Here is a 24,702-nt window from a genome sequence, read left to right as displayed (position 1 = left end):
CCGAACTTCTGGTCAAGGGAACAATTTACATCTTAGCCTTTTATTATATAGGATGCCACAATGATCATTTTGTAGTCTTAATTATTTCCTGAGAATAAATTCCTGGAAATAGAAACACTGGGGAAAATGAAAGGCATATTCTTAAGGCACCAGCTAAACATTATCAAATTGATTACAACACCCTACATACACAAGAAATTAAAATCATTTCTACCTCTCTCTCAACAACCATGAGTATTTCCATTTCTTTTTGGTGTTGAGAAATTGATGATTAACACATTATATTCATATCGCTCTATTAATTGGAGTTGCTATATTTGCTCACATGCTTACTGTCTACTGGATTTTCTCTTTAATGAAATACTCATGTTCTTTTCCCATTTTTCTCTGAAAGACTATGTTATATAGTTACTTATGCTTTGTCAGTAATATCCATGACAAAAAGGTTCCCATTTATCATTTATCTCTTGACTTTATGGTGGTTTTGGACATAAAAATTTTTAATTCTTTGTAGCCAAATTATGATTTATGCCAAGATTATAGAGGCCTATCTCTTCTCATAATAAATAAACAGTCCCCTGTTCCAGCACTGCATGGCTTTGTATTTGTAATGTTAAAATTTTAATTTATACAATTATTGGTGGATGGAATCAGTAAGGATCTAACTTTATTTTCCCAGTGGTTAATCTTTCCCTCAGATGCTCTTTATGTTACACTAGTTTCTAAACTCCGTAGTATCTCCCATACAACTCTAACATACTATAGTTTTATGTTTGACCCATACCACTCTTCTTTAAAATGAACCACGTACTCTTCCAGATAACCATTAGGATAATTCTGCCAGGCCAGTCTTCCCCAACAAAAACATGTGACTTCTGATACGCTAGTTAGTTTGGAAAGACACTGTCTGCGTCCAGTCAAAGGTCTCCAGTTCTTTCTAAAGGTGCTATACTGTACATTTCTTATAGGATTTAATCCCATTACTTTGTTATATATTACTATTTTTAAAAAATATTTTTTTATTGATTTCAGAGAGGAAGGGAGGGGGAGAAAGACAGAAATATCAATGATGAGAGAAAATTATAGATTGGCTGCCTTCTGCACACCCCCTACTGGGGATCGAGCCTGTAACCCGGGCATGTGCCCTGACCAGGAATCGAACCATGATCTCCTGGATCGTAGGTCAACACTCAACCACTGAGCCAATCAGCCAGGCATTTGTTACTATTTTAAGTGGAATCTGTTTTTACTTAATATTGTAACTGAAAATGTAAGCACTTTAAATTTTTTTATTGTGGCAAAATATATAACAAAATATACCATCTTAACCATTTTACTGGTAAGTGTAGGATTCAGTGGCATTAAGTACATTCACATTGTTGTGAACCAAATCAACCATCCGTAACTGAATTTTGATGACATACAGGAATATCATTGGTTTCTGCATGCGTATTTTATAAGTGGTCACTATTCTTTTATTGGCTCTAATACATTTTTATTGATGCTGAGGCTGTTCAGATGGACCAGTTGTTCTCCAAAGCCACAAGGAGGCTTTGGCTTTTACAAAAGGGCACTGCTGGCGGGGCCGGGGACACCGGACTTACTGCAGTGCTTAGGACAGTCTCCCCAAACAAGTCCCAATCAGCATTCAAGTGTCCTGTCCGAATTCACGTGGTGAGACACGTGTTTATAGCCATGAGACTTGAACACTGCTGAAAACAGCAAGGTTAGCAAGCATCCTTTCTTGAGGTTTTAATAGTCTATCACAGGGGTGGGCAAACTTTTTGACTCGAGGGCCACAGTGGGTTCTTAAACTGGACCGGAGGGCCGGAACAAAAGCATGGATGGAGTGTTTGTGTGAACTAATATAAATTCAAAGTAAACATCATTAGATAAAAGGGTACGGTCTTTTTTTCCAATAGTTTTATTCATTTCAAACGGGCCGGATGCAGCCCGCGGGCTGTAGTTTGCCCACGGCTGGTCTATCATCTTAAAGCAGTGTTCTTTGAGACCTAGTATTAATGATTCTATGTGGAACAAAGGTGCAATTTTATCAAAAGTCTTTTTGACAACTACTGAAATCAGCAAACTGTTTTTCTTCTTTGATGTGCTACTGTGGTGGGTTATATTAATATATTCCCTAATGTTGAGCCATTCTTTCTATCTACAAATAAACTCTACTTGCTCACACAGTATTATTTTTCCAAGGTACTGTCAGAGTCAATATACTAATATTTTACACAGAATTTCTTCTTCTATGTAAGTGAGATTGGTCTACAAATTTTATGTCTTGTCAGATTCCTCTGTGAGGTTTATATTTCTTTCAATAATTAACCAATAAGCATTTTCTTCTTTTAATGCTCAAGGAAACAATTTGTTCCTTGAAGTTTTGATAAAACTCACCTGTAAAAACCACCTTGTGAAGGGACAGTTCTTTGATAACTTTTAATTCCTTCCATGGTAATGGGTCTATTCAGGCTTTCTTCTTCAGTCAATTTTGATAAATTATATTTGCCTATAAAATGATCCATTCCATCAAGACGTTCAATTTATTAGCACAGAGTAAACCCAGAATTAAAATTAAAATCTTCTCAGTATCTGATTATATTCCCATTATTTCTAAATGTACGCTTGTTTTCTTCACTACCTTTGCCAGAGGTTTATTTATTTTATTGGTCTTTTAAGGAACCAGCTAATGGTTTATCAATTCTATTATTTTTAATTCATTAATTTCTATATTTACCTATCTCCTTTCTCTCTTTTCTTTTTTTGCTATTCATTTTCTAGCTACTTGAATTGAATGCTTAAATGATTTCTACTATAATTTATTTAGTAAAAGTAGTTTTTATGACTTTCTTTTTGTGACACTGTCTACTTCGTCCTTTATTATGAGTTTCAGATACAGTATTCTCGTTGTGAATGATTGCTAAATAATCCACAAATGCGTTTTTAATTTCCATCTTATTCCAATTATTTACAAGGGTCCTCTCCCCCTGGGAGTCCCATATTTGACAAACTTGTTATGAGTTTCTAGTTTTATATAAAAGTGCTATTCAATAAGTGAAAATCCAAAGGCATGTTTTAGGAAAACTGGTACTTATTCAATTTTGACATTTAACCTAAAGAAACACAATAAAACAAAGATAACTTCCTAACAGGATTATACACCTGAATCTTTTAAGATTATTTTCCCTTTCAAAGCTTTTATAAATGTATACTGAGATATTTTCTTTTTTTTTTCTTCTTTTTTGCTACACTGAGATATTTCCCATGCAATGTCTGTGCAAAGAAAAAAACTCACACTAAACAGAGAAAATAAACTGTAGCCCTAAGACTGTAAACACAGTGTCTGACCAATTAATGTCTCGACCTCAGCTCACCCGCAGCGGCAAGCCAAGCAGAACTCATGTAACAGAAGGCCCGGCCCAACCCCTCCTTACATTACTTGTTTCCTCCTAATTCAGTGAGAAGACCATACGCCTCACTGCCTGTGTGATTCTTATAGGATAAAATAAGATGTTGGTTCATTATCTCCCACAATATGGGGATAAAAGCCACCCAGCCCACCATGGCGTCCGTAACAGTGTGACAGATACCTGATTCGATCGCTCGTCCCACTGTAGCCCCAACGGCTCTCTACTTGCTGGAATCTGTTGATGCAACATTCCTTTCCGCGGAGGCAGCATCTCGGTCGATCAATGTAGTCTACTCGGGGTTTGGGATTGACAGTAAAATGAAGAAAAAGATTTACCACTTCACGATCTGACAAAATTCCAGACTGAGCAGGACCTGTAGAAACACAAATAAAATCCATTTGAGGTTAACTTACATGTTAACCACATAAACATACATGTTAAAATCATTAATCAAAGCTTCGATGAAAGCCTGGATTTTTCTATCCACTCCCCTCCTCCGAGTACCACAGACTTTCGTTTACCAGAAAGAGTCATTCCCTATGGGTAGCCAGAGCCAATGTTACTTCTCTGTTCCCCACCTAGTACCTGTCTGAGGGTATAATCTGAACAATGGAATATATTTAGAAGTGGAAATAGGATAGTGCTTTCATTCTGGGGTTCAGAAATTAGCAGAGGGCAGGAGCTAAAATGGGAAGAGCTGGGGAAGCCGCATATCATACATCTTATGGTTTCCCCATACAATGTTTCTGAGAACAGAAAAATTCCAGTTTCAACTTATCCAAGAATAAACAAAGGCTACTCCTCATAAAAGAGGCCAGGAGATCCCTCCCAAGGCTGGTTAAAAACAATCTAAATGAGACTACAAAACTAAATTATAAATTTTTAAACTATAAAAAAAAAAAATTGATAAGCTAGAAATTTGGTTTAGGAAGCCATAAATTCAGATTTTAATGAAAAACCCTGATTTTTAAACATTACTAATATTCCCAAAGAACTAACAATAAGAAGATGTCATAATTCAAGACTTTAATAAAATTTCCTTTGTTGAAAAAAAGTCTTCAGATCATGAAAAAACATTCTCAGACATGTACCAGATACCTACCTAAAGAAAGTTATTGGAGACACAGGCTAGTTAACAGAGAGTGAGTCAAAATAAACAACTTAAGAAATTCTCTCCTAGAAGAACTGGTGATGGACACTAAAAGCAAAACAACCTAGAACGATGTCTAATATAGTAATTGTGTTATTGTAGTATGGAGAGAAAAAGAGTGGGAGAGAGAGAAAAGAGAGAGAGAGAGAGAGAGAGAGAGAGAAATCAGGTACCATAAAGTGGTTTGGAAAGGCTGAAAGGAAGAACACACCATCCTAACATTCTTGTTTTAAATAGGGAAGGTTAATAAATATTGTTTTATTATTAAATAGAGGCCCAGTGTATGAAATTCATGCATGGGGGCAGGAGGGTCCCCTCAGCCCAGCCTGCACCCTCTCCAATCCGGGACCCCTTGGGGGATGTCCACTGCTGGTTTAGGCCCGATCCGGCCTGATCCATTCTACAGGCTTCTTAATATTTTTAGTAGTCAAATAGTTCATTTCCCCAAATTATCTCTCTATTTCTAAAAATGTTTTTATGGAGAGTTTCCGGCAGTTCGACATCCCTCTCATAATCCTGGGCTGCTGGCTCTTAATCGCTCACCTGCCTGCCAGCCTGGTTGCCCCTAACTGCCCCCTCCTGCCAGCTTGATCGCCCTTGACTGCTTCTGTGTGCTGGCCTGGTCGCCGCTAACTGCCCTCCCTGCCGGCCTGGTCACTCCTAACTGCCACCCCCCCACTGGCCTGGTCACCCCTTACTGTCCCCCCTGCTGGCCTCATCGCCTCCAAATGCCCCCCTCTGCTGGCCTGGTTGCCCCCAACTTCCCACTCCCGCCGGCCTAGTCACCTCTCACTGCCCCCCCTCCCCCCGCCAGCCTAATTAACCCCAACTGCCCCCCTGCCGACCCGGTCACCCCTAACTGCCCCCCCACTGGCCTGGTCGCCTCTTACTGCCCTGCCCCGCTCCCTCGCCTGGTGGCCCCACACAGCCTGCTTGTTCAGTCGTTTGGTCGTCCCTCACTAACCCCCCTGCTGGCCTGGTCGTAGGCAGCCATCTTGTGAGGGTGTGAGGATTAATTTGCATATTACCTCTTTATTATATAGGATAGAAAATTGAGGTGGGGGGGGGTAAATGCAAAATGTGTAATTTCCAAATCTCTAGATAGAAAAGAAAGCATACACAATAGCAAAATAAAGAAAATAAAGGAAACTCTCCATAAAAACATTTTTAGAAATAGAGAGATAATTTGGGAAAATAAATTATTTGACTACTAAAAATATTAAGAAGCCTGTAGGATGGAACAACCTATGCCAGAGAACTATGGATAAAATACATACAATAGCTACTTCAAGTTAACAGAGAACTGAGGCTGTCAGTGCTTGAGAAGGGAAATATAGTGAGAAGCTCTGTACCTGTCACCACTTTCTCCCCATGGGATATTTGCTGGTTTGCTTCATGGGGCATAAGTGCCAAGGAGAAACTGGCAACCTAGAAACTATGGCAGGCCTCATTTGACTGAGGAGACAAAAATTGGAATTCAAACCAAATGATTTCATAGAAAGGATCAAATGGAGAGACAAGACCAACATTTTGTGCATAATTTCTGTATTTGCTGATTCCTAAGGTATGCACAAACAAGAGGAATCTGAGACAAAGAAACCAAGCAGGAAGAAGCTGCTAAGAGACTAAAGAGTTACACAGAGCCCAGCCAGCATACTCAGTGGTTGCGCACCAACCACGGTTCGATTCCCGGTCAGGGCACATGCCTGAATTGCAGGCTCGATCCCCAGTGTGGGGGGTGTGCAGGAGGCAGCCAAGAAATGATTCTCTCTCATCATTAATGTTTCCATCTCCCTCTTCCTCTCCCTTCCTCTCTGAAATAAATAAAAAAATATTTAAAAAAAATAGTTACACAGAAATTTCAGGTGTTTTAGAAGCATTATAACCTTGAGCAAAGTACTTAACCACTCTCAAGTTCAGTGGTCTAACCCATAAAACACATACATTTTAAATATATTATAAATATATGTAAAATTTAAGGCATATATCCTATCTAATAATAGACAAACATGGTAATTGACCGTACCTTTGCTAAACCTCCCATGGGCTAATCAGCACGATATGCAAAGTAACCGCCAACAAAGATGGCGGCTAATTTGATAGTGCAGGCAGGGCGGGACAGCGCCATCCCGCCTGCCCTGCCGCCATCTGGGCCTGCTATCTGCGACCTGGGGCGGCGGGCGTCCATGTGCAACCCAACCCGGGGTGGCCGGGCAGTGGAGCAGCGATCGGCCAGCCCGCTCGGCCTCCATCCGGACGTCCCATGTGCAACCCGAACCAGGGCGGCGCCCCAACCCCTGGACTGGCCCTGCCGTGTGCGCAACCTAGGGTGGCGCCCCAACCCCCGGATCGGCCCTGCCGTGTGCGCGACCCAGGGAGGCAGGATAGGCACCGAGGGATCGGGCCTGCCATCTGCCACCCGGGGAGCGGGCCTAAGCCAGCAGGTGGTTATCTCCTGAGGGGTCCCAGACTGTGAGAGGACACAAGTGGGGCTGAAGGACACTCCCCCACCCCCTTCCCTCGCCAGTGCACAAATTTTTGTGCACCGGGCCCCTAGTTTTTATAATAAAGGCCTAAGTGACTGTTACAGCTAACAAACAGAACGACCGGTCGCTATGATGCGCACTAACCACCAGGGGGCAGACGCTCAATGCAGGAGCTGCCCCCTGGTGGTCAGTGCGCTCCCACGGGGGGAGCACCACTCAGCCAGAAGCTGGGCTCACAGCTGGCGAGTGCCGCGGCGGTGGCGGGAACCTCTCCCGTCTCTATGGCAGCACTAAGGAGCAGTAAGCCGAATGGTAAGGAGCAGCGAGCAGGTGGGCAGTAAGGAGCGAGGGGTCCCGGACTGTGAGAGGCAAGTCAGACATCCCCTGAAGGCTCCTGGACTGCGAGAGGGTGCAGGCCAGGCTGAGGGACCCCCCCACCCCTCGGTGCACCGGGCCTCTAGTAATCTATAATATTATCTTAATGGACTATTAGGAGAATTACATAAAATTATAAACACGGACACACATACATATATCATGTAACTAGAAGAGTGACCAGTCCTCAGTAATTAATAGCTTATTTTCCTCTCACACAGGGAGACTGGCTGACTAACCACTGAAACAGTTTCTAATAGAGTTTATCACCGGGCTTGTTTGGCTCAGTGGATAGAGTGCTAGCCTGCAGACTGAAGGGTCCCAGATTCAACTCTGGTCAAGGGCACATGCCAGGGTTGCGGGCTCAATCCCCAGTGAGGGGGTTTGCAGGAAGCAGCCAATCAATGATTCTTTCTCCCTCTACCTTCCTCTCTGAAATCAATAAAAACATATTTTAAAAAATTAGACTTTGGTCAAGTTATGCCTTACCCGCTGCAAACTCCTCAATGGTCATCAGTGGGAACCGGATCAAGGACAGAGCTTTTCCTAGAACTTTCTGTTTGTTTTCAAAACTCACAGGCAACTGTTGTCTTTGACATTCTGCTTCTGACCATCGTACAATCGCTCCAAAAAGCCGACTTTCTCTAATACTAAGTGTGTCTCTTTCCAGAACTGCGCAGAGTGTGTCTACAGATAAAAAAAAAACCATAAAAATAAATGAGGAATATCTTGCTCTATAACAAAACAATACAGACCAACTTGCTTATATTAAGTTGTCAAATCTCAATAAAAATAGGTGATACTTAAAACTACAGACTCTATACTTTCTTTTTTTAAATTATATTCTGCAATGATCTATGCATTCATTGTAGATCCAAGTATTTGTTTAACATAACCTGCCTTGCCTTTCCCGTCCTTTACACATGTCTTCATGTGGTACTTCTTGCCTCTCATGCCCTCCCCTCTTCCTTATACAGTCATTATCAGGACCTCCTCGGTCAAGATTTTCCTAACTCTACTCCAGTTTGAGGTAACCTCTTCATGTTTTGAATGTCCATTGTAATTATTTTCTATATATCTAGTTAAAGAAAGGCAAAAAAAAAAAAATCACATTTTGTCCTTTGCCATCTTTTCTATTAATGTCTTAAATCTTAACGTTCACATATTTGTTTCCTTGATTCTCCAATTAGATGATAGTTTTCTTAAGAAAAATTGTATCTTACCTGTCTTTGTAATTCTTTTTTTTTTACAGGACCCTAGTATAATGTCATGCACATGTGAACAGTCAATGAACATTTATTTGCTTTGACATCTTTTAAAAGGCAATGGGGTACTTAAGACTTTTAGGAATATCTCACCAAAATAAAGAAAGTAAAATTCTTAAGGGGTAGACATAAATCATTTGGAAAAAAACACCTAATCAAAAAACAGCTCGTCCACCAAGGCTGACTGGTAAGGCATTAAGTACTTACAGGTAAAATTTAATTCCCTGTGAACTTACCTATATCGATATCAGTAAATCCTTCCGCACTTATCGCATCCATCGTGCTTTTGTCTATTGTATCTAGACAAAGACTAGCAAGCTGAGGTTCATCAAATAGTCGCGCCTAAACACATAAAACCACAATTATTTTGTTTCCATAATTTCTTTATCTTCAGGCTGTGCATATTCAAAGTTAATACTATAAACAGTTGTAATTGCTGATTATGTAAAAACACCTACTTAAAATATAGTTACAACATCTATATATTCTTAAAACTTTTCATTCCATGATTAGAAATGAAAAGCTAAAAGAACAAGTGTCTTGCTGAGATAACAAATTCACATCACCACTCCCAGCCCTGTTATCTGTATTTTCATATGCTTATGTATACACTGCCTACTTTCTTATGCACTACTTATTTTAATCCTTAATGAACGCCCTATGCCACATAAGGGAGACATTTTTATCCCATCTGCCAGATGAGGACGCAGAGGCTCAGAGGGGTGTTCTTACTTGCCTTGTAAATATGAAGTTAGTTATGTTGCAAAGCTAATATGTAAAGCCACATTTCTAAAAAAATATTTTTTATTGATTTCAGAGAAGGAGAAAGAGGGAGAAAGAGATAGAAACATTAATGATGAGAGTGAATCATCGATTGCCTGCCTCCTGCACGCCCCCCACTGGGGATCTAGCCCACAACCCGGGCATGTGCCCTTGACAGAATCGAACCTGGGATCCGTCAGTCTGCAGGCTGACACTCTATCCACTGAGCCAAACCAGCTAGGGCTAAAGCCACATTTTTTATGATCTTTTCACTAAACAGTAATATCAACTTTGGTCAAGCATACTGGTACAAACAGACCAGATTTCCCCGCCCCCCCCTTTTCTCGTTTTGATTAGTGGAAGAGAATAAAGTACAAGAGTTTTAGAGCATGGAAGCTCTGGGAACCTGAGTGGAGGCCAAGGGGTCAATGGGGAAGGGAATGGGGACATCTGTAATACTTTCAACAATAAAGAAACAACAACAGACCTAATAACAGAAGAGCAAGTAAATGAATTCACATACTTTAATGATGGAATTTATACGAGAATAAAAAGCTACAACTTCTCATAACAATATGACTGAATCCCACAAACTTAATGATAAAAGAAGCCACAATATATATTGAACAAAACAGTAGACTGCATGATTCCAGCAAAGCTAATCTAGTCTTTAAGAAGTCAGAAGTTGCCCTAGTTGGCTCAGTGGCTAGAGTGTCGGCCTGCAGACTAAAGGGTCCTGGGTTCAATTCTGGTCAAGGGCACATGCCCGGCGTTGTGGGCTTGATCCCCAGTGGGAGGCATGCAGGAGGCAGCCAATGAGTGATTCTCTCTCATCATTGATGTTTCTCTCTCTCCCTTTCCCTTCCTCTCTGAAATCAATAAAAATATACTTAAAAAAAAGTCAGAAGTCAAGATTTATCAGGATGTGTTTTATCAGGATGCATATTAAACATTTTTTTTAAAGTTAAAAAGCTGGAGGGACAGGGAGTGAAATCTAAACTCAAGTAATATTTTTAAAAGCCGTAACACTGAAAAAGGACATGTGATGATTGTATGCCAGTCTTTCATCCTGACCTAGCGTCAGCTGTTTAATTGAACAGCATGGACAAACACCAGATGCTCAGAGGTGCTCATGCTGGATGATGCAGAAACCTGCTGAGAAGTCTGCCAATTAGTTAGCCACACCATAAATGACACCATTATTTGGTGTAGCTGATGACTCTTCATTTAATTTTAAAGTAAAATTCATTTTCAAAGGATTCAATAACTCAGATGCTACTGAACAAATGAATCACATCTCTAAACTAAAAAGTTATCTGTGTTGCCCTGACTGATTTGGCTCAGCGGATAGAGCGTCGGCCTGCAGACTAAAGGGTCCCAGGTTCAATTCCAGTCAAGGGCATGTACCTTGGTTGCGGGCACATCCCCAGTAAGGGGGCGTGCAAGAGGCAGCTGATCAATGTTTCTCTCATCGATGTTTCTAGCTCTCTATCCCTCTCCCCTCCTCTCTGTAAAAAATCAATAAAATATATTTTAAAAAAAAAAGTTATCTGTGTTTTAAGGGGCAGAAATGAATACATTAAACACACTGGCTTAAATTTTAAATATATCTCTAATATATGATTCATAATTTTATTTACAGTGGGGCCTTGACTTACGAGTGTCCCGACTAACGAGTTTTTTCAAGATACGAGCTGTCTCTCGGCCGATTTTATGTTTTGAGTTGCGAGCTAAAATTCGGGTTACATACAAGCCAGCTTCAGATGCCCCACAGCTAGTTGGCACAGCGAACGTCACAGTGATTTGACATACGAGTAATTTGAGTTACGAGCTCCATCACGGAACGAATTAAACTCGTAAGTCAAGGCCCCACTGTATATAAATATAAACATATATTTTTAATCAGTAGAACATTTCTTGAAGTTATAGAATATTCAAATATGTTTATAAATCATCTTCTTAGATTACATACCAAGTCTGTTTACATTAATCTGCTTCGTCGAAGTTTTTTTTTTTTTTTTTAAATATATTTTATTGATTTTTTACAGAGAGGAAGGGAGAGAGATAGAGAGTCAGAAACATCAATGAGAGAGAAACATCGATCAGCTGCCTCCTGCACACCTCCCACTGGGGATGTGCCCGCAACCAAGGCACATGCCCTTGACCGGAATCGAACCTGGGACCCTTCAGTCCGCAGGCCGACGCTCTATCCACTGAGCCAAACCGGTTTCGGCATAGTTTTAATAAATTTTAGCCCTAAATAGAAACACAAATATGTATAATAAAATAAATTATGTATATGTGTATACATACATGGGATGATGATAATGTCTACCTTATGTAACCTAGAGGGTTCATTAATGATCAAAATAAGTAATGTATTAGAAAGGAGGCTATGTATATTACATATACGTGTATGTTTATACATAAGGGGGGGGGGGTGTCTGGCCCATCTATATATATAAAAGCCATTAATATGCTAAGTGTCCTACCAATCAGTCGACCATTTGGTCGACCACTTGACCAGTCGCTATGATGCGCACTGACCACGAGGGGGCAGATGTTCCAACTGGTAGGTAGGTTAGTTTGCTGCTGGGGTCCGGCCAATCGGGACTGGGCGAGTGGGCCAGACATGCCCTGGAGCCCTCCTGCGGCCCCTATCGGCCTGATCGGGATTGGGCGAGACAGCCCCAAATTTGTGCAGCAGGCCTCTAGTTTTATAATAAATTACATGCATCATAACTCTTACCCTTAAACACATCATGTGTATTTCCTAAGAATAAGGATATTCTGTTATTAGTGCTAACTTTGGTAAATAACAATACAATATTTTTATCCTACTACCTGTATCATTTTTTGTCAACTGACCCAGTGATCTTTTTTTACAACACTTTTCTTTCTAGTGTCGAATCCTGCCTTAGGATCACAGTTCATGTATTTAAAAATATATATAAAAAAAAAAACACAGTACATTTTTAACAATTAAAATTCTAATATGAGCAAATATTTTAAATGGTGAACTCAACTGTATTTTCAGTGTTCATGTAAAAATTCATCTTTCACTCTAGGAAAAACAAGTTTTTGTAAAAATTACTTTAACTAGAATAGCAATACTTCAGCCACTCAGATTATACAGGCAGCATCAATTTCCTAGGGAATCCATTACTGCTACTTAAGAGTCTGGCATGATCTCTGGGAAACATCACTGTGATCCTATCACTTCATCATAAGTGTGTTCCCTGTGCCAACCACGCTGGCACAGTACACTGGCCTTTTGTGTTGGAGCGAAGCTGGGTCTTTTCCAGTAAATGAACCGGCTCAGTTCAAATGACTCACTTGGCAGGAACAAGAGGCTCACATGACAGTTTGCTGGATAATTCACATGACCCCACCAATGAAAAATGTGGGTAACATTGGGCTCTCAGACAAACAAGGCACTGAAAAGTTCCTTTTCTGTCCTGCGGCAATCTTGGTCAGCCCTTGCTGCTCAAAGTGTGGTCCAGAGACACTAGCATCATCCGGAAGCTGTTAGAAACACAGGCTCTCAGGCCCCACCTCTGAGAGTCTGCTGAAAATAAATGCAATTTACTTCCTACTGTATTTACTGAACTAGCAAGTCTGTTTTAATTATCGAAGTTTAATTGATTGGTTTCTGAACTTTATGATTGAAGTTTTAAAATAAAGAAGTTAAGTGATCATCTCTACACATAAAAACCTTTGGACCCACCAAAACCGGTTTGGCTCAGTGGATAGAGCGTCGGCCTGCGGACTGAAAGGTCCCAGGTTCGATTCCGGTCAAGGGCATGTACCTGGGTTGCGGGCACATCCCCAGTAGGAGATGTGCAGGAGGCAGCTGATCGATGTTTCTCTCTCATCGATGTTTCTAGCTCTCTATCTCTCTCCCTTCCTCTCTGTAAAAAATCAATAAAATATATTAAAAAAGAAAAAAAAAAAAGACTGAAATCTCTTAAAAAAAAAACACAAACCTTTGGACCCAACAAAAATTTAGATGTCCAAAAAACTCTCTCACCCACAGCTGGAGCCACGCCGGAACTTAATCTCAACCCCAGTCCTGAAGAGCTACATAACTTTGAGTCACAGCACCCTATACTCACGATAAGGCTTCAGTTTCTTTCTTTCTCTCTTTTTCTTAAATGTTTTTATTTTTATTGATTTCAGAGAGGAAGAGAGAGGGAAAGAGAGATAGAAACATCAATGATAAGAGAATCATTGATTGGCTGCCTCCTGCACACCCCCTACTGGGGGTCGAGCCCAAAACCCGGGCATGTGCCCTTGACTGGAATCGAACCTGGGACCCTTCAGTCCACAGGCCGACACTCTACCCACTGAGCCAAACCAGCTAGGGAGGCTTCAGTTTCTTTACCTATATGTTACTGTATTAACTCTAATTGCTTTTCTATTGTGAAATCATATAAATCTGCTATATTTCCCTGAATGGTAATATAAGAACAATTACATATACTTTAAGATAATGATCTAGAGCCCAGTGGGTGTGGCTCATGGTTGAGCATTGACCTATGAAACAGAAGGTCAAGGTTTAATTCCTGGTCAGGGCATAAGCCCCATTGTGAGCTCGATCCCCATTGTGGGGCATGCAGGAGGCAGCCGATCAATGATTCTCTCTCATCATTGATGTTTCTATCTCTCTCTCCCTCTCTGAAATCAATAAAAAAATATTTTTAAAAATAATGATCTAGAACTAATTCATCAGGGAATACTAAATATTCACATACAGTCAAACCTCGTTTTTCAAACCTCTCCCATCTCAAACCATTCAGTTCTCAACCAAGTTGTTCAGACAAAAATGTCTCAGTTGTCGACCAAAACTTCAGTTTTTGACCTGACAACCCTTTCATGCTGATACCTCAGCAGGACAAAAAGCGTCTAGCAGGCAACAAGCAAAGGAGAGGTTGCTTTCGTTGCTGGCGATTAGCACAATCTTAAAACATAAAGAGGCCATCCAGAGTGCTAATGTTGCTAAGGGTGTGAAAATGCTCACAAAACAACAATCACACAGGCACTTCAATAGCTAGAAAAACTGTTGTTGATTGGGTAAATGAAAAGCAGTGCATTTCTGAGGCAGTGATCGATGAAAAATTCCTTTAAGGCTGTGGTTCGATAAATTTAAAAAGTGTTTACTTATAAACTAGAGGCCCAGTGCACAAAATTCATGCAAGGGGCTCAACCCTTGAAGCCCTGGCTGCCTCGGCCTTCGCAGCCTTGGCTTTGTCTGGAAGGTCATCTGGACGGTCATTCTGCTGTTCGGTCTAATTAGCATATCAGATCTTTATTATATAGGATTAAACAGCACATTAGACATGTACTGTATATAAGAAAGGTTGAAAAGGAATCATCTGGGGGCCTGGAACGGATTAATTCAATTTACATTATTTCTAAGGGGAAAAAATGATTCTGTTTTTGAACAAATCGCTTCTCGAACAGCCTTCTGAAATGAATTCAGTTTGAGAAATGAGGTTCCACTGTATAGTTACACTCAATTTTTCAAGCTCCAACGGTACATCCCTTAGTCACGTGGACTTACCTGAGTAAGTAACATGAAGGCATTATCTGCTCTAAGGTGTTTGGTGAGAAATTCCACGCAGTGTGCTTCCAAGGCTGGGACTGCGTATTTCTTAGCAGTATACAGAGTGGTCATAACGGTTTCCGGGCCGATCTGAACTTCGTCTGAATACAGAAATCTGGAAAGCAAGGGGAAATTGCAGAGCTGGTCAGTTAGGTCTTCGATAAGCAACCCACCAACCTTAAGCCTCTGAGGAATAGGTTTAAAAGACGATGAGCAAACTGGAAACCTGAAACGTGCATCAGACTTTACAGGGCTACAGGGCCCTTGCACACACATCGTCTCCTTTATTCTTACCCAATCCTGAGTGGCAGGGCGTCTCCCCAAATCCTGAGACAGACCCCTATCTCTAAGCCAGATTTTCAGTTAACACCTCACAGCAGCTTTGGGTGACGTGATTCACTTATTCCTCCTTCATCAAAGTGTGTTCACTTAAGCAAATCTACAGAGAGCGGAAGTTCACATCTCTAAATGTCAAAACAATCGTTTCCAGATTGTGGTGTTTTCTTATTCTGGGCATCTTCTAACCTTTCCTTTTTATCCCAGAGTTAGCATTATGACCAAGACTAGAGTCCTGGGGCTTTGGAGGAATAAAACAATTTAATAATATCTTAAATATTGCTAGGTGCTGGTGGATATTTAGGTCCAATTTCCTCTCAAAATACAATCAGACCAATACTGCCTTCCTCCCAGTTTGCTGCCTGTAAAGGCTAGGTCACTAAATAAATCAGCTATAGCCCTAGCCGATTTGGATCAGTGGATAGAACGTCGGCCCTCAGACTGAAGAGTCCTGTGTTCAATTCTGGTCAAGGGCACACACCTTGGTTGAAGGCTCGATCCAATCCCTGGCCCTGGTCAGGGCACATGCGGAAGGCAAACAATAGATATGTCTCTCTCACATCGGTTTCTCTCTCTCCCTTCCAGTCTCTCTCTCTAAAAAAACACACAAAACAAAAACAAACAAAAAAAACAATGGAAAAATATCCTCGGGTGAGGATTAACAAAAATAAAAAAATAAAGTAAAATCAGCTCTATAGAACTGAGGATAAATGTAAGAGTCTCAGGGAAGGCCTGGTGGTTCTTGCTGAGGCTATCTGAGCTTCTACATTTGAACTTCCGGCCCCCTCTGTGGCTCCTCAGAGCGCCCCGTGCTGACTGTCAGTTCTCAGCTACACTCAGAATAGCTGGGGCTGCTGGGGGAGAATGGCATTCAGAACTAGTGTTTCACTGGAGTGACACTAAAGGCTTACAACACTTACTAGACCTGTACTCCCCGGACCCAAGTCATAAAGCATGTGTTTAAGAAACCCATCCTTTCAGAGCAGTCTATTACCGTGAAGGCGTGAGGAAAGTTAAGTTCTATTTCATGTCCCTGTCCCCTCTACCTTTCAATTTCCTCTACTTTTATTCCTGTGGCCGTAATCACCACCCAAGATGAAACCCTCGCCAGGTCCATCCCCTAACTTCTCACCCTAACCAAATGTTGGCATTTCTCTAATAATACCACATCCTTATAACAGAGAGTGGAGGCTGCTCATTCTCACGCTCCCCTATATCTCAAGTTCAAAAGGGAAAGTTACTGTTTTTCAGGATTACACTGTTTCCAAAGCCTCCTTGTAGAGACTCAAGTCAGCCATCCATATCACCATCCTAACACTCACCTAACGTCACTGCCACACTCTGGGATGAGGACGGGAATTAAAAACCAAGCAAGGCACAGCCACTCACAGCCAGGGACAAAGAGATGGATAAAAAGAGAGGAAATTAGTCCTAGTCCATTTGCTCAGTGGATAGAGCGTCGGCCTGCGGACTGAAGGGTCCCAGATTTGATTCCGGTCTAGGGCACATGCCCAGGTTGTGGGTTCGATCCCCAGTGGAGGGCGTGCAGGAGGCAGCCCAATCAATGATTCTCTCTCATCACTGATGTTTCTATCTCTCTCTCCCTCTCCCTTCCTCTCTGAAATCAATAAAAATATGTTAAAAAAAAAAAAGATAACATTCTATCCTAAGCTCCTTGTCTATGGGTTCCTATTGGGGGGATGGGGCAGTAGGGGGGGTGGCAGGGTTCCATCCAGCTTGTCACCCCCTGCCCACCCCCGACATGCAGACCTCCCTTCTCTGAGCTCCACTGCTCATGACACAGATCTGCCAGGACAATATAAGGAACTGGCCAACGGCATGTGGATTTCCTCTTTCCAGGACTTTTTTTAAAAAGCAAGTCACTCACACACACAAAAAAAGCAAATCACTGCGTGGCCTTCCCTGTAATGCCAGAATCCATCAATTGAGAGAACCTTCATGACTGGTCCAAAAGGATAAGAAACAGGCGGACCAGACTGGAACCAAACGACAGCTCGGATCCAACCCCACTTGAGTGAATCCCCAACTGACCCACTGAGCAAAAATATGTGATTGTTTTTTTAAGCCCCTAAGTTTTGGGGTACTTTATAGAGTTAGAGACAAAAGCTGGCTAACATACAATAAAAGCCCAGCGACCACAACGGCGTAACAACCTGAACGACCAGTCGCTGTGAGATGCATTGACTAACTCTTGGTCCCTCCCCCCGGGCCCACAGGCTCGGATTGCCAGATGGCGAACAGGGAACCACAGGGAACCGAACAGGGAACCACAGGGAACCAGGGTACGTGGCTGCAGGGCAGGACTGGGGACTGGTGAGGGGAACCGGGTGGGTGGCAGCAGTGGGGAGGGACTGGGGACTGGCGAGCGCGAAAGGAAGAAGAGAGTGAAGACAAGATCCTGAAGAAGAGCTACCCCAGGTCTCCTTCCAGCCACCACTCCATTTTTCTGTTCCTCTTTGCAACAAAACTCCTTGAGAGGATTATTTATCTAGATGTCAACAGTTTCTCACCTCCCATATTCTCCCCAATCCACTCTACTCAGTTTGCTGCGATCATTTTTGCCAGGGTTCTCAACAGCCTCCATTTCGTCAAAATCAGAAATCAATTCAATGTCTTCATTTTGTCCAATTCTCAGCAGCATTTAACATAGTTGCCAATTCCTTCTTTATTGGAAACTTTCTTTTTGTTTGTTTTATTTTGTTAATCCTCACCTGAGGGTATTTTTCCATTGAATTTTAGAGAGAGTGGGAGGGGGAGAGACATAGAGAGAAACATTGATTGGTTGCCTCATGCACATGCCCTGACCAGGGCGGGGATCAAACCTGCAACCCAGGTATGTGCCCTTGATCAGGATTCGAACCCGGGACCCTTCAGTCCACAGGCTGCCGATCTATCCTGAGCCAAACCGGCTAGGGCTATTGGAAACTTTCTTGAACTCAAGATACCACCTCCTTGCCTCCCCTCTCATGGTCTCTTCCGAGCTGGCCAACCTCCCACGTCCCTCCCTAGCCCCAACTGTGCACCACCTGGCACCATACATAGTTATTGCCTCCCTTCTCGTGCCGCTGACAGCTGTCCCTCAGCCTCATTTTATGCTCCTGAGCCCCTGCTGCGCCCCCGCAGGCTGGAGACCCCAGGCTCACCCTGTGCCTCTTTCCTCTTAACAGTCTACATTCCCTGCCTAGGAAGTCTCATTTGTTCTCAGGGTTTCACTCTTAACTTTCGAATTTGTGTTCAGGAAGAAGCTCTTCCTTAAATTCCAGGTCATTATTTCTGTCTACTCTTACATCCCTCCTTGGAAGTCTTAGAAAGTTTATTGATTCTACCTTCCATATCTATGCAGGCTCTGGCTGGTTTGGCTCAGTGGAAAGAGAGTGTCAGCCTTCGGACTGAAGGGTCCCGGGTGCGATTCTGGTCAAGGGCACATGCCTGGGTTGTGGGCTCGATCCCCAGTGTAGGGTGTGCAGGAGGCGGCCGATTCATGATTCTCTCTCATCATTGATGTTTCTATCTCTCTCCCTCTCTGAAATCAATAAAAATATATATATTTTAAAAATCTATGCAGAATTTGACCGCTTCTCATCAGATCCATCCATCTCTACCACCCTGGTAGGGCCCACCATCATCTCTTGCCTGGACTACTGCAGAAACCTCTCCATTCAACTCCCTGCTGCCCATCTGACACCTCTCTGGTCTAATTTAATTTCTAAGCAGCTGCCAGAGTGAGTTTCTAAAAATGTAAATCAGATCAGAGCACTCCCTCTCTCAAAGCTTTTCACCACACACCAGATGAAACTCAAAGTCCGCACACAGGCTCGGTGGCCCCGCAGGTCCTGGCCGGCCATCTTTTTCACCTCACCTCCCACCACTTTCCCTGTTGTTCATTCTGCTCAAATCGCACTGCTTCACTCTGCTGCTCTCCAACAGGAGACATTTAGAGCCTTCCCTTGCTTGGCAAGCTCCTTCCCTAGTGGCTTGGTCACTTTTTCTTCAAAACACTTATTAGTGGTTGACATGTGTCTTTGCTTCTCCCTAGTGGAGTACAAGCTCCACGAGGGCAGGACTTCTGCTTGCTCACTGCTGTATCCCACATCTAAAACAGTGACCGGCCCAGGGCAGGCACACAGTATTTCCCAAATGAACAACTGAAAAACATCACTGACAGGGGTCAGGCAGATCAAACTGAGCAGTTTCTTCAAGTGCTCCAAACTCAAGTTCCAAAGCCTTCAATGTTAGCTAATTCAAGCTGTAAACATAATAAAAAAGTGTGCTCAAGCTAACCTGCTGGCCAGGGCGAGGGGCCATGGGCAGTTAGTTGGCTGGCCGGCCTGGCCCCCTGGTCGAACTCCCGGTCAAAGGAACAATTTGCATATTAGGCTTTAATTATATAGGACTAGAGGCCCGGTGCACAAAAATTTGTGCACTCGGGGTGGTCCCTCAGTCTGGCCTATGCCCTCTTGCAGTCTGGGACCCCTCGGAGGATGTCCACCTGCTGGCTTAGGCCCGCTCCCTGGGGGATCGGGCCCAAGCTGGCAGTCAGACATCCCTCTGGCAGCCCGGCAGCCCTCAGGGGATGTCCACTTACCAGCAGGGAGCAGACTTAAGCTGCAGTCGGACATCCTTAGTGCTGCTGAGGAGGCAGAAGAGGCTCCGGCCACCACCGCTGTGCTGGTAGCCATTAGCCTGGCTTGTGGCTGAGCAGAGCTCCCCCTGTGGGAGCCCACTGACCACCAAGGGACAGCTCCTACATTGAGCATCTGCCCCCTGGTGGTCAGTGTGTATCATAGTGACCAGCCATTCCCAGTCGTTCTGCTGTTAGGGTCAATTTGCATATTACCCTTTTATTATATAGGATACTTTACATGTTAATGTTATTACCTAGTCTTCATAAGTATTATATGGTAGCTGCACTAGTTCTGTTAAATGAACCTATTAGCTATGCATTCCCTCCAGTTGACTACTTCCTCAGTACTCTAAATAATCCTGCTGTAAATATTTCAGTACAGAACATTTTTTCAGCACTTCAATACTTCCTAGGTGTGGGAGAAGAATCTACAGTGCCAAACTTTTACCACCAGCTTTGTCTGAGAGGGTTCCTCCAATGTTGTATTTTTAAAATTTGGGGGTTTATGGGAGGTTGGGTGAAAAAAGTGACGGGATTAAAAAGTACAGCTGGTTTGGCTCAGTGGATAGAGCGTTGGCTTGCGAAACAAAGGGTCCTGGGTTCAATTCTGGTCAAGGGCACGTACCTTGGTTTCAGGCTCCTCCCCAGCCAGTCAGGGGCCCTGTTCAGGGCACCCAGGGCCCATGCAGGAGGCAAGCAATCAATGTGTTTCTCTCCCATCAATAATTCTCTCTGTCTTCCCCTCTCTCTTCCACTCTCTCTCTAAAAATCGATGGAAAAATATCCTCAGTTGAGGATTAAAAATAAGTTAAAAATAAAAAAGTACAGATTGGCAGTTACAAAATAATCACAGGGATGTAAAGCACAGCACAGGGAATCCTATATAATAAAAGTGTAATATGCAAATCGACCGAACGGTGGAACGACCAGTGGGTGGGGGGCGGGGCCAGTGAGCAGGCGGTGCCAGGCCAGCCCAGGCACATGCCAGTGGGCAGAGGGAGGGAATGGTGATGGGGGGGGGCCGGCACCATCCCCTGATCAGCCCGTCCGGTTGCCTCCTGCAGAGGGAGGCCAGACTGCGGCTAAACTGTCAGTAGCACATCTCCTGAGGACTCCCGGACTGTGAGAGGATGCAGGCCGGGCTGAGGGACAGCCCCCACAGTGCATGAATTTTCATGCACCGGGACTCTAGTTCTATATAATAAAAGCCTAATATGCCAAGTGTCTGGTTGTTTGTTCAACCAATCAAAGTGTAATATGCTAATGATATGCTAAGGCCGCTCAACTGCTCGCTATGACATGCACTGACCACCAGGGGGGAGATGCTCCAACTGGTAGGTTAGCTTGCTGCTGGGGTCTGACCAATCGAGACTGAGCAAGATGGGCCAGACACACCCTGGACCCCTCTCATGGTCCCTCCCGAGCTGGCCAACCTCCCACGTCCCTCCCTAGCCCCAATTGTGCACTGGTGGGGTCCCTCGGCCTGGCCTGCGCCCTCTCGCAATCCGGGACCCCTCAGGGGGTCACATTGACTGTCAGGTAGTTCCATCTATATAATACAAGCCTAAGCAACTGTTACAGCAGAACAACTGGAACAACCAATCACTATGATGCTCACTAACCACCAGGGGGCAGATGCTCAATGCAGGAGCTGCCCCTCGTGGTCAGTGCGCTCCCACAGGGGGAACACCACTCAGCCAGAAGCTGGGCTCACGGCTGACAAGAGTAGCAGCGGTGGTGGGAGCCTCTCCTGCCTCCACAGCAGCGCTAAGGAGCAGCGAGCCAAGCAGTAAGGAGCGAGGGGACCAGGACTGTGAGAGGGCGCAGGCTGGGCTGAGGGAAGCCCCCATCCCCTCCAGTGCACGAATTTCGTGCACCAGGCCTCTAGTATAGACAATAATATTGTAATAACTATGTATGGTGCCAGGTGGGTACTAGAGTTACCCTGGGATCATTTCATAAATTATATAATTATCTAGCCACTACGCTGTATACCCAAAACTAAGACAATATTGAATGTCAACTGTAATTGAAAAATAAAGTGTTTGAAAAATTAAAATTTGGGGGTTTAAGAGGCAAAGTACTTCACTTCTAGTCTGCACTTCTTTAATTACTAACGAAGTTAAGCGTTCTTTGCTAATTAGTTGTGTTGTTTTTCTTCCCCTAAGTCACCTATCCTGTCCTCTACCCATTGGCATCGATCTTCCTGATTGGGTTGTGTGCCTTCGGGACTATCCATCTGTCTTGGAACTTTATATGTAATTGAACCTAGTTACAAAAAACGAAGAAAAGAAGAAAACAGAAGGGACTATCACTTCTCGCCACTCCAGCACAACTTTGCCTGGGTACCACGCAAGACTCGGCTGCTTTCATCACAACTCACGGGACTCGGGCAGCCAAAGTGAGCTCAGTATCAGGAAACCCACCTGGTCCCAGGCGGGCGCTCGCCCTGCCACCTCCAGCCAGTGACTTGCCTGCGCTGGACCTCCGCCCCTTTGTAAAAGGATGCCAAAGCAATCCCTATACCTCCCTCCTTGTCAAGAAAAGATCAATACTGCCACACTAGCAGCTCCCTTCCATTACACAGAATTAACCAAAAGTCACTCCAACTAACCTCCAACAAGACAAGAGCAAAAAACCAATGCCCTCCAATGGACACAAACAGGGGGATGAGAGCATGAGTAGGGGGGTTGGGAGGTTGGGGGTTAATGGGGGAATGAGGACACATTTGTAATACCTTAACCCTTAAAGAAATTAAAGATAAAAAAATAAATAAAATTGTGATCCTAAAAAAACAACGATGGCCTTTTTTTAAAAAATTTTTACGGAGAAGGGAGAGGGATAGAGAGTTAGAAACATCAGTGAGAGAGAAACATCGATCAGCTGCCTCCTGCACACCTCCCACTGGGGATGTGCCCGCAACCAAGGAACCTGCCCATGACCGGAATCGAACCCGGGACCCTTGAGTCCGCAGGCCGACGCTCTATCCACTGAGCCACACCGGTTAGGGCCTCAGTGGTTCTCAACCTTCCTAATGCCGCGACCCTTTCATACAGTTCCTCATGTTGTGGTGACCCCCAATTTCATGGTTACAAATGGAACATAATGAAAGCATCGTGATTCATCACAAAAACAATATGTAATGATATATGTGTTTTCCGATGGTCTTAGGCGACCCCTGTGAAAGGGTCATTCGGCCCCCAAAGGGGTCGCGACCCACAGGTTGAGAACCGCTGAGTTAGCGCAAACCGATGCCTTTTCAAGCCAATGTGACCTCGTCTGCAGCAACGCACCTGGGCAGGTGAGCGCCGCGGCCTTCTTGGGGCGCTCGCTCCGCGGGGTCCTGACCACGAGCACTCAGCGCTAAGGAGGAAGGGGTCGGGGTTTTTTGTTGGAAAAGAAAAAAAAATGGCCATGTAGTCGGGGATCGAGCAAGCCTTTCAACCAGTCGCCTCCCTACAACCCAGACACGGAACCAGGCACAGGGGCCCGTCGGGACCACGCGCGGCTGGAACGCGAGACGAGGGCGCCTTTCCACGTCGAGGTCCCCGCCGACAGGCCCGGCCCCCGAAGGCCCCGATCGCGCCGACGGGCCGGACGGCGCCCTTCCCGCGTCGCCGAGCCGGGCGGGGGGCCCGGCCAAGGTCACCCCTGGGCCGCGGACCGCTCACCTCAGCAGCGCCAGGAAGGCGGCGGGCTCCACGTCGGGCAGCTCGATCTCGGCGGACGTGGTGGCCATGCCGCCGTTGAACATGGCGTCGAAGACGGCGCTGCCGGCCGCCAGCACGAAGCGGTGCGCGGGGATGCGCTGGGGGCCCCCGGCGGCGGCGGCGGCGCCGGCGCGGCCCTTGCCCAGCACGAAGCGCACGTCGCTCAGCAGCTCCGAGTTGAAGAGGAAGGCGAAGCGCTCCTTGAGCGACGCCTTGGTCGCCTGCCAGTTGTACAGCGGCTCCCGCTGCAGGGGGAGCAGGGGTCCCAGCGCCGACGACGCTGGCGGCGGCGGCGGCCCCGCGGCGCCCGCCTCCGCCTCGGACCCCGGGCCCTGCTCGCCCGGATCGGCCGGCCCGAGCGAAGCCATCGTCCCGCGGCGCCGCTGCCCCGGCTACGGAGAGCGCTCCCGCCGCCGCCGCCGCCTCCCGACTCCGCGGAGCCGCCCACCGGCCCCGCCCCCAACGCTTCCGGGAAGGCGCTTCCGGGACGCGCGCCCCCGCCGGCTGGGGAGCGCGCACGCGCGGGCCCGGCCCCAGGCGCCGCCGTTCATCCGGGCGCGCGCCGCTCGGCCTCTCTGCCCGCCCTTGGGCCCGATTCGCCGGCCGCCGCGTCCGCCCGCGTGGACCTGGGCCGGGTCCCCGGGCGGTTCCCCGGGGAGCTCCTCGCCTGGCAGGGGAGGGGTCGGAGGGCGAGGCCAAGGCAGACGCCTCTGCCCCCTGTGCACCTGCCCGCCGACCTCCCCTAACCCAGCGCCTTCCCTTCGCCTCTTTCTTGCTCTCTTTTGTTCTGATTTTGAGTGTCCGTGGGGACTTATGGACCCTTTTTTCCCCTGTTTGTTTAATGTGTTATAATCCATTTGCCAATAGATAACGGTATGTTAAAGCTCAAAGAAACCCCAAATGTATCAGAACAAGAACAGCGCAGCCCTGCCTGCAGCGTGGCTCAGTGGTT

The 24,702-nt window shown here is 45.0% G+C and overlaps 1 protein-coding gene across 1 annotated transcript in view; it reads right to left on the bottom strand.

Annotated features, from left to right (window-relative positions):
• Positions 1-24,184, bottom strand: part of BTBD1 (BTB domain containing 1) — a 33,030-nt gene extending 8,846 nt beyond the window's left edge. The window contains exons 1-5 of the mRNA XM_081114807.1: positions 23,712-24,184; positions 15,018-15,174; positions 8,929-9,034; positions 7,917-8,114; positions 3,597-3,789 (exon numbers count right to left, since the gene is read on the bottom strand). Of these exons, the coding sequence (XP_080970933.1) occupies positions 3,597-3,789; positions 7,917-8,114; positions 8,929-9,034; positions 15,018-15,174; positions 23,712-24,118 (1,061 nt within the window). The 5' untranslated portion in view covers positions 24,119-24,184. The remainder of the gene's footprint in view (positions 1-3,596; positions 3,790-7,916; positions 8,115-8,928; positions 9,035-15,017; positions 15,175-23,711) is intronic.
• Positions 24,185-24,702: the final 518 nt, after the last annotated feature.

The sequence above is a fragment of the Myotis nattereri genome (assembly GCF_964212035.1).
Source record: "Myotis nattereri genome assembly, chromosome: 21".
Taxonomy (NCBI): Eukaryota; Metazoa; Chordata; class Mammalia; order Chiroptera; family Vespertilionidae; genus Myotis; species Myotis nattereri.
The sequence above is the reverse complement of the archived record's forward strand: the minus strand, read 5'-3'. Positions and strand labels throughout refer to the sequence as shown.